This window comes from Rhagoletis zephyria, unplaced genomic scaffold, assembly GCF_001687245.7.
Source record: "Rhagoletis zephyria isolate East Lansing unplaced genomic scaffold, Rhagoletis_zephyria_1.1 Rzeph_scaffold_01184, whole genome shotgun sequence".
NCBI classification, from domain to species: Eukaryota; Metazoa; Arthropoda; class Insecta; order Diptera; family Tephritidae; genus Rhagoletis; species Rhagoletis zephyria.
This window is the reverse complement of record NW_016158268.1, coordinates 27624-36640: the sequence shown is the minus strand read 5'-3', so window position 1 is coordinate 36640 and position 9017 is coordinate 27624. Positions and strand designations below refer to the sequence as shown.

General features: G+C 32.6%; 2 protein-coding genes across 3 annotated transcripts in view; one reads left to right on the top strand and one right to left on the bottom strand.

The window, feature by feature from the left end:
* Nucleotides 1–830: 830 nt before the first annotated feature.
* Nucleotides 831–3262, bottom strand: gammaSnap1 (gamma Soluble NSF attachment protein 1). Of its 2 annotated transcripts, XM_017616345.1 has the most exons (8): nt 3154–3253; nt 2584–2661; nt 2467–2534; nt 2078–2193; nt 1815–2009; nt 1682–1752; nt 1223–1610; nt 831–991 (listed from the first exon to the last, which is right to left on the bottom strand). In XM_017616345.1, exons 2-8 carry the CDS (start codon nt 2637–2639, stop codon nt 920–922), a joined length of 966 nt encoding a protein of 321 aa, XP_017471834.1. In that variant the 5' UTR covers nt 2640–2661; nt 3154–3253; the 3' UTR covers nt 831–919. The 2 variants fall into 2 exon arrangements, with proteins under 2 accessions (XP_017471834.1, XP_017471835.1); XM_017616346.1 differs by lacking the exons at nt 2467–2534; nt 2584–2661 and adding an exon at nt 2969–3036 and having other exon boundaries at nt 3086–3262.
* Nucleotides 3263–5946: 2684 nt separating this feature from the next.
* The window catches only part of sei (potassium voltage-gated channel seizure), a 30535-nt gene continuing 27464 nt past the window's right edge, over nt 5947–9017 (top strand). Inside the window, exons 1-3 of the mRNA XM_017616337.1 lie at nt 5947–6168; nt 6239–7124; nt 7492–7735. Coding sequence (XP_017471826.1) covers nt 6240–7124; nt 7492–7735 — 1129 coding nt within the window. The 5' untranslated portion in view covers nt 5947–6168; nt 6239. The remainder of the gene's footprint in view (nt 6169–6238; nt 7125–7491; nt 7736–9017) is intronic.

Below are 9017 nucleotides of genomic sequence, written 5' to 3'. Positions count from 1 at the left end.
GTATTCAGAAAAATTCAAACACTTCTGAGAAAAAAGTTTGAAATTTAGGTGAAAATTTGTTGCATTTTTTTGAAGATTTCTACAAATTGTTAAACTTGGATTTATATGGGGTTTGTTAGAGAAAGAACTGTATTTTAATTGAAAATTCTCAAAACTAAAAAAAAAAAATAAACATAAGTTGCACACAATATCGTTTTGAAATGGCGTGCTATAGATATGACCGATACTGTACGTACACTGGGGGACCGATAATTGGAACTTTTGGTTTTTAGAAGTTCTTACCATTTATTTTTCCTTAATTAGATTTAATTTAAATTAGCTAACAAATCTAGTAATTTTTCTCTTATAAAAAAAAATCTACAACACATCGTAAGCAAGAAAATACGTAACATCGTCAGCAAAAAAATCAACGAAATTTTTGAGCTAGTCCAACTTCCAAAATAATGCAATAAAATGGAATCGGCTTTAAACCACATACCAGATTTTCTCCTAGAAATTCCGATTAAAAAGTCTGTTTTTGACGGCAGAAATACTCGCCATTGCCCGTTAAGAAAAACCCGTTTTCTATATTTTTTGCGATGTTGCTTTGACCAGGGCTTGAACCCAGGCCCTGTGGAGTGGTAGCGCGCACTGCTAACCACTACACCACAGCGACCGCTAATTATATACTAGCCACCAAAGTCGATTTAAGAATTAAGTTTTACATACATGGGTGAATATATTTTAATGCATTTAAATGTCAAACTACAAATTACTATCAAAAGTACGTACACATATATGTATCTAATTATAAATAAAGGCAAGGATCGAGCTAAAAAGAAAAACAAATGGACACATCTCTTAAGGGAGTAAACTTTTATTAACCTTATTAAATACCAAAACGAATATTAGCTTTAGAAATATAACTAGTTAATATTGACTAACACAATCCTTCATCCTCTTCTTCGTCATCGACAGGTACATCAGCTTTATTTGAACCATCATCAGATATCTGTTTTAAAATAGAAAATTTAATAACTATGTAGGTTTAAAATTAGAGCCAACTTCACTGAACCGAACCCTACTTAACTTAATGAGAGAATGAAGAAATTATTATGATTGTCGGAGTATTACAATTATTATCAGAATAACTTTTAAAGCTGCACTAATTGTAACAAGTAAAATAGTGCTCTCGACTTAGTACTGGGAAATCGGTTCTACTTAAAAGAGTATCTTTACATACCTCTGTATTTGGCGACATATAGGAAGGAGCGGCGTCTTTGATCACATCAGCTTTTGGAGCGGTTGACAAACCATGTGGTAATGGAATGTCCCTAGCGAGAATACTGTATTCCACATCCATATGGCGAATAAAAGGAGCTGCTAAAGCCCGTTTGGCTGAATCAGGGTCCTCGTCATCAAAAGCTTGCAAAAGCAGTTCTAGTGTTTGAACTTCCTCTGAATCACAACAATTTCCCCATTCTTTAAAAGCTTTTTCAGCTGCCACAAAATCACCTCGGCCAAGCTGAACTAAAACAAGTGCTACCGCTAAACGCCCGATTTGTCCATAAGACTCGGTTTGTTGATTTAAACCAATCTCACGTCTTATTGCATCTGCAGCTTGATCATACCTATTGATGAAATGAATAATGATGAATACATAAAATACTATTTGGGATATTTTGGGCCTCAATATGCTCACCTTTGCAATTTTACTAAAATTCTTGAAATTTTCGATGCATATTCAGCAGCATGGCGTGTGGAATCATCTAACTGTCATTAGCAAAACTATTAAAATTAGTTCAAGATTATCACAAGTGTTTTTCTTTCCATACCATAACAACTTCCAGAGCATGTTTATAGAATGTTAGAGCTAATTCGGGATGCTTTTGTTCTACAATTTTTGCGGCTTTGTCTAAAGCCGTTGCAGCTGCTTCAGGTGATCCATGTTGCTGGTATAAGTTACAGGCCTTATTCACGTTTTCTTCTATTTCCGGTAAGCAGTTCGTTTCTTTTAATATGAGAATAATCTTAAAAATATAAAACAATACAATGTTTGCGAATGAAGAAATTTAATAAACTCTGATCAAACCCCCACCTGCTCGTAGCATTTTGCAGCGTGAAACCACGAACGATTGTTTTTGTGACATTCGATAGCTTTTAATAAACACTCTTTACTTTTATCATAGGCCTTGGCTATACGAAAAGCGGTAGCTATAAAATATAAAAATGTATCTGAATTAGTTTTAGATTACGAATATCAACATTCCGATTCTCCCATTTTTTCATATAAAATATCCTTGATATTTATGCACACACGTATGTACATACATATGAACATATATGGGATATCATTTATGTTGGCCCCGACTTACAGAATCTGTTTTCAGACGATTAACCATTAAGTAAATAACAAACTTTAAAATATACTAAAATGTATAGCTCATTTCTTCAATGGATTATTAGCATTATAATAATGTATAATACCTGCTTTTGTGTATTCGTCTGCAGCTACGTCATAGTCGGGCCTCCATTTTAGTAATCCAACTTTCAAGCTAAAAATCAAATATTGAAATTTATAGACCTTTAAATAGAATTTTTTACCTTTTCTCTGCTTGTCGAATCAATTCTTGACCCTCTTCAAGTTTTTTTGATTCCATATTAGTTTTAAATTTTGATTACNTATCATAGGCCTTGGCTATACGAAAAGCGGTAGCTATAAAATATAAAAATGTATCTGAATTAGTTTTAGATTACGAATATCAACATTCCGATTCTCCCATTTTTTCATATAAAATATCCTTGATATTTATGCACACACGTATGTACATACATATGAACATATATGGGATATCATTTATGTTGGCCCCGACTTACAGAATCTGTTTTCAGACGATTAACCATTAAGTAAATAACAAACTTTAAAATATACTAAAATGTATAGCTCATTTCTTCAATGGATTATTAGCATTATAATAATGTATAATACCTGCTTTTGTGTATTCGTCTGCAGCTACGTCATAGTCGGGCCTCCATTTTAGTAATCCAACTTTCAAGCTAAAAATCAAATATTGAAATTTATAGACCTTTAAATAGAATTTTTTACCTTTTCTCTGCTTGTCGAATCAATTCTTGACCCTCTTCAAGTTTTTTTGATTCCATATTAGTTTTAAATCCCAAACCAAATCAATAATAGTTTGGCCAGTGTTTTTCTGTCGATGTTGCCAAAGCGGAGCTTTAATGCGATTGTCAAATATTCACGGTTGCCAGACATCCAATCAAACGATTTTTCATAATAATTCTGTGTGCACACGCAAATATTTTATAATCAGTTTTAAGGATATGTGGGATATTACCTAGAATTACATTTTTTGCTAAGTCTACTGAGAAAAACTAAAAAACCATAACGACTGATGCTTACCGTAAAAACTGCATGCGATATTCCCCAAAGAGAAAATGTAATGTGCCAAGGCACATAAACATTAAAGTTGAACTGTTGCCAGTCAGATGTACACAGTTGCCGTTATAAAAGAAATAGTGACATGTTATTTTTAAAAATTTTCGTGTTTTGCGTGTTGGATGATGACACATTCTCCCAGCTAGAGAATTTCCCAGCATTGACGTCTCGATTCCAGCAGCTAGATTTTGGGCAAAATTGGTATCTGTGGGGCGATTTGGCCGTCAGGTTGACGCTAAAACATTTTGCGCAAAGCTTGGTTGTTCTGAATTCATGAACCATCAGAATAGCTCTGATCCAGTACTCCATGAACTTACAGGATTTTACACGAATTTGCAGGAAGTTGCAGGAAAAATGTTCCCGTACTCCAAAATCCTCCACAATCCTGTAAATGAGAGCGACTTTGGGAGCGTTGTGTAGAGAATGAAGTTGCAAGATTTTACCCAAAATTTTTCTTCTAGTAAAATCATGAAAAGTGTCAAGCAATCGCTGGTTGACGTTTTTACAGGAAAAAGGGTTTTTTGTTCCCGTACTTTTTGTTGTTACTCCCTTTTTACTCTCACTTCAGAGAGCAATTTTGCTGTTTGACAGTTTTACAGGATTTTTCACGAAAACTATTGGATCAGAGCTAATATCTGCATGCCGTTGTTTTAAAGCTGTTAAAAGTAGACGGTTAGGTGTGCGCCGATATCCGCGTATAGGTGAGTTTGAAGCAATTTCGGTGGAACCTATACATATCAATGCACTCTCTTTTGTGTTTGGTACCAGTTGTTGCGCAATTTGTTTGCAGGCTTTTTGTCAGCAAATGTACTTCTTCAACTTCAGATGAGCCACCTTTCTTTGCGAGAATATTTGTTGCTTTTGTTCAAGTATCTCAAGTTGAAATTTACAGTATTCTTTAAAGTTTACGAATTCGCAGACAATTCTGTTTTTGTCGTGAAATCTTTCGTGTATTTCTTCAGTTACAATTTCAAGAAAAAAAACAGAAAGATTTTGGTAGTATGAATTTTTAATTTTGACAGGAACATTGTTCCGGACCCCAGCCAAAATGAGCCGACACCCAGGATCTAGCCCAATCTTGTCGTATTTTGTTCCGGGTATTTTTATTAGATCACCTTCACAATCGGTTTCATTTGATTTCAGTTCTCTTTTTTGCCTTTGGTTTCATTTTGTGTTTTTTTCCATACAAAATGATACCGCCACTCCATCGGTTTGTAGGGACGAAAAAGTTTTAGTACACGTTGAAGAAATTTTAAAATATTTTCCAATTTCACTTTTATCGGAGGAAGAAAATAGTCCTTCGAATAATTTTAATCGACACAATAGTTGATGGAACGCAAATCGATCGTATCTGACGTAATGTAAACCGTGTTTTAGTTGTGGTATTAGTGAAAAATTTTTTTATTTCTTTGATTTCATTATATCGTTGCAGGTTATAAAATAATTCGATGGAAGACCAAAATAGTTTCACATTCCCTATTTCGTGAAGTTTATTTCCGTTCCATTCTAAATCGGTACGCATACGTTCAAGTAAGGGCCAATCTGGGATACTTTTTGAATTCTTTTCGAATAGGTAGCTCAGTGTATTATATACCTTTTTTGTCTTCTTCAAATTTGAAATATTTTCTTAGCCGAGTATAACCGTGCATCCAAATATTGTTATGGAACAGAGTCATAAATTTATTCGCGTTTTCCACAAATAATTCCTACCGATACGAACTATCGTACAACTTGAGGTTTTTTCGCAGCATATTATACTCCTGGTCTATTATATACTTCGCTTTTTTCTTTATCATCAACTGGTATTAACAGTCAAGAAAATTCATTGCGTCAAAGTTTCCTTGTACCCAACGTTTCATCAGTGTAAAGTGAATGTATCTTGATACCTCGACGAATAGAAACGACATCTCCTCAACATCCTTTTGTATTTGATCATATACGGCGTCATTTTTGCACGACGATCGTAAAGCTTTTTTCTCCTCGGAGACGGTTGTATCATTGCTTTCTTTGTCGCCAAGTGGCGTTTTCCGACTCATGACGAAAAATCAAGTTTGTTTCAAATTTGTAATGTCTAAATTTTTGCTGGTTTCACGCGAGTAAAATCTGCAGAGAACCATAAATAAAAAATTTTAGCAAAGCAAGATTAAAAAGTTTAAATGAATTTTCCTACATTTTGTATAAAGTTTGAAACTGTGATTTATATGTTTTTGGTTAAAGCCCACATCCTTATAGAAAAATAACAAAAAAAAAATTAACTCAAAAAACATTACGAACGTCTAAAGAAAAGTCAACACGTGGTCGTTTGTTTGAATCACTGTATATGAATGTTTGAACTTGGTCTAACTAAAACGACTCTTGCGCAATGCCATAATATTGANTTGAAACTGTGATTTATATGTTTTTGGTTAAAGCCCACATCCTTATAGAATAATAACAAAAAAAAAATTAACTCAAAAAACATTACGAACGTCTAAAGAAAAGTCAACACGTGGTCATTTGTTTGAATCACTGTATATGAATGTTTGAACTTGGTCTAACTAAAACGACTCTTGCGCAATGCCATAATATTGATTTTTTTATAGATTACCTCATTCACGTGAATTAAATTGGATCGCTAACTTCTTTGGTTGAAAAATAATTTTTATATTAAGCCATTCTTTATTTTAAAGTGGCCAGTATTAGCGAAAACACTAATTTTATAAACTCGAAATCAAAAAACACTTTGCAACGAGGTAAAGTTATTTAAATAAATCACATTCATGTACATATGTTTATGTATGAACGTATCTATGCGTATTTCAGCATGTCTCACAATTCATGTTTTGAATTGAACGAAATCCGGATTTTGGATAAAATTTTACGACAGTGTGAATATTATATTTCAAATAATGGCATGCAACAAGCATCACAAATTCGCAACAAAAAAGTGTGCCTCAAAACAAACAATTTTAACGAAATACTTCTGAACACCAACTTAAACAAATTTGTAGAAAAAGAACTATTTTCTTTTATGTGCAAACTCAGGCAAATGGACAAGAAAACCATTTTCGTGTCGGATATACTCATAAATTCCGGAATATTCACGGAAGGCTACGATTATAATAAGCTGGCCTTCAACAGCAAGAATCAAAGGAATATAAATCGATTTATTTATCATAAAATTGCACGCACAGATGAGAGTGAAAATATTGTATGCAAGATAAAAAATAAATTAGATGCAGAACCGACTAACAAAATTAAATACGAAACATCTAAGTGTATGGTTGTTGAAAATATAAGCAAGAGTAAAAAGCAGTTTTCCGCCTTGAACAAAAATAATAGCGAAGATTTTAATAATGTAAACCAATGGAACGTGTATGGAGGCAACTGTACGAAATGTGAAGATCAAAATTTGAAATGTAATATCCAGTCGTCAACGACACCAAGCGAGAAGGATAAACTACACAAAAACAACATTTTTTATGGTAATGATCTCACATATAACAAGCGAAAGGAGAGAATACATAGCCAAGCGAATGTTTTCGAGAAAACTGTTTCATACGATAGTGTTCGATCGAAAATCTCGTCACAAAATTTTATAAAGAAAAAAATACCACAAAGGCTTTCAAAGGAGCATACCGAGGACATTCCGGACAAAGAACCTTTGCTTGGTGCTAAACCGTTAAAATTGCCAGACTCGGTTGAGGCTGTAAGTTGTACTACAATATATTTTAGTTTTGATATTAACGAAAAAAAAAAAACTAAAATGTGCTCCCTAAACGTGCGATACTATTTTTTGCCTAAGCCTTCTTATATTTATACTACTTAATATAAACTTACCTTCATGTAATAGCATTTAAGATTTATGTATTTTAAAAAATTTTCATTTTATATTCTTTGTTTGTTCATCCTTTAATTAAACTGGTATGTTGTCCTATTGATTTGTAGTCTATTCGAAGAAAGCACATCAGAACTACGTGCATGCACATGTATGTTAATTATAATTTCTTCTGATTTATCGGCTCTCCAAATTCATGTTAAAACGATATTCTCCTGATTGTGTACTCAAAATGCAGGTACTATCGCTCGGTTCAACGATTTTACCAGATAAAAAGATCGACAACACTGAATATCACAAATGGACAATATTGCACTATTCTCCATTTAAAGCAGTTTGGGATTGGATAATTTTAATACTTGTTATATATACAGCGATATTCACGCCATATGTTGCTGCGTTCTTACTAGGGGAACCAGACTACCAGAGACGCACTAATAAATACATTAATAGCGATCCACTTGTTATTGTAGATTTAATTGGTGAGTGTTATTTATTGTAACCTAGAAACGACTACACTCTCTACATATTTATTGAAATAGTTTGTATCAGGGATGGAAGTAGCAGGGAAAATAAATAATTGAATGAAAGAAAAGTAAAAATAAATTTTTACTCGTCATTCAAATAATTTCAAATAAAAATAAATGTTCATTCAAGTAATTTCAAATAAGAATACATTTTCATTCATCCTTCATATAATTTTGAATGACGAATAAATTTTTATTCATCAATCGAGTAATTTAAAATAACGAATAATTTTTCATTTATCATCCCATCATTCTTGTTTTACTATCGTAAGAGGTAGGCGATCAATGTACATGTTCGCGCACCAGCATCTGCCTGTACGCGGAACATTTATCTTGATAGTGATGATCAAGAAAGAATGACTGAATAATAAATGAAAAATTATTCCTCATTCAAAATTTTTTGAATGTTGCAAAAAAATTTATTCCTCATTCTAAATTACTTGAATGATGTATACAAATTTATTCCTCATTCAAAATTAGTCGAAAGATGGATGCAAATTTATTTGTGATTCAAAGAAATTTGGATGATGAAAAAAAAATTCATTTAATTTTTATTTTTTTTATTTGAATAATAATTAATTCAAAAATACCCATTCCTGAGGCCTATTTCATAAACGTGACAGGTGTGACAATTGTCGATTTTTTTTATAAAATTTCAGAGCCAGAATTGTAGGCGACATTTTTTCTGTTTCATATACGCTTGTAGGTAACTGTGAATTCGTTTAGAAAGCGACAGTTACAATCATGATAAAAAAAATAGGAAGGTGGAACCGCTGAGAGAAATTTTTCAAATTCTTGACGTTTGCAAGCAATTTAATTTTAAAATTTTACACACAAACTCACACACACATTCTCATTTTCAATCTCAAACAACTTTGAACAATTCCTTTTTTTCCTCTCAATTTTATATGATTTTAAAATGTTGGCAAGCTTCAAAAAAAAACATGGCCGATGAATTGAGAGAACGGTTTTACCTTACTATGCTTTTATAATGGTTACAATACTGGAATATTGTCGACAATGGTGCTGATAATTGTCACTCTGACAAAATTGTCACGACAATAGCGAAAAAACTAAATAGCTCCGTCGGAATGTTTTCACAGTAGAATTTTGTAAATTTTTTTATATGGTAATTGCGCACATTTCATCAGTTTTCAATAATTTGAATATTCTTAAAATAATTACATAAAAAATTGTTATGGCCGGCAACAATTTTGTCAATGACAATTTTAAAACC

What these genes read in the sequence shown, in the direction of transcription:
- gammaSnap1 (XM_017616346.1), bottom strand. Translation starts at nt 3,141, where the DNA reads ATGGAATCAAAAAAACTTGAAGAGGGTCAAGAATTGATTCGACAAGCA. An exon ending in ATGCTCTGGAAGTTGTTATG is followed by an intron (nt 1,753 to 1,814) that starts GTATGGAAAGAA and finishes TGCTAATGACAG; the next exon opens with TTAGATGATTCCACACGCCA. An exon ending in ATTTTAGTAAAATTGCAAAG is followed by an intron (nt 1,611 to 1,681) that starts GTGAGCATATTG and finishes TTTCATCAATAG; the next exon opens with GTATGATCAAGCTGCAGATG.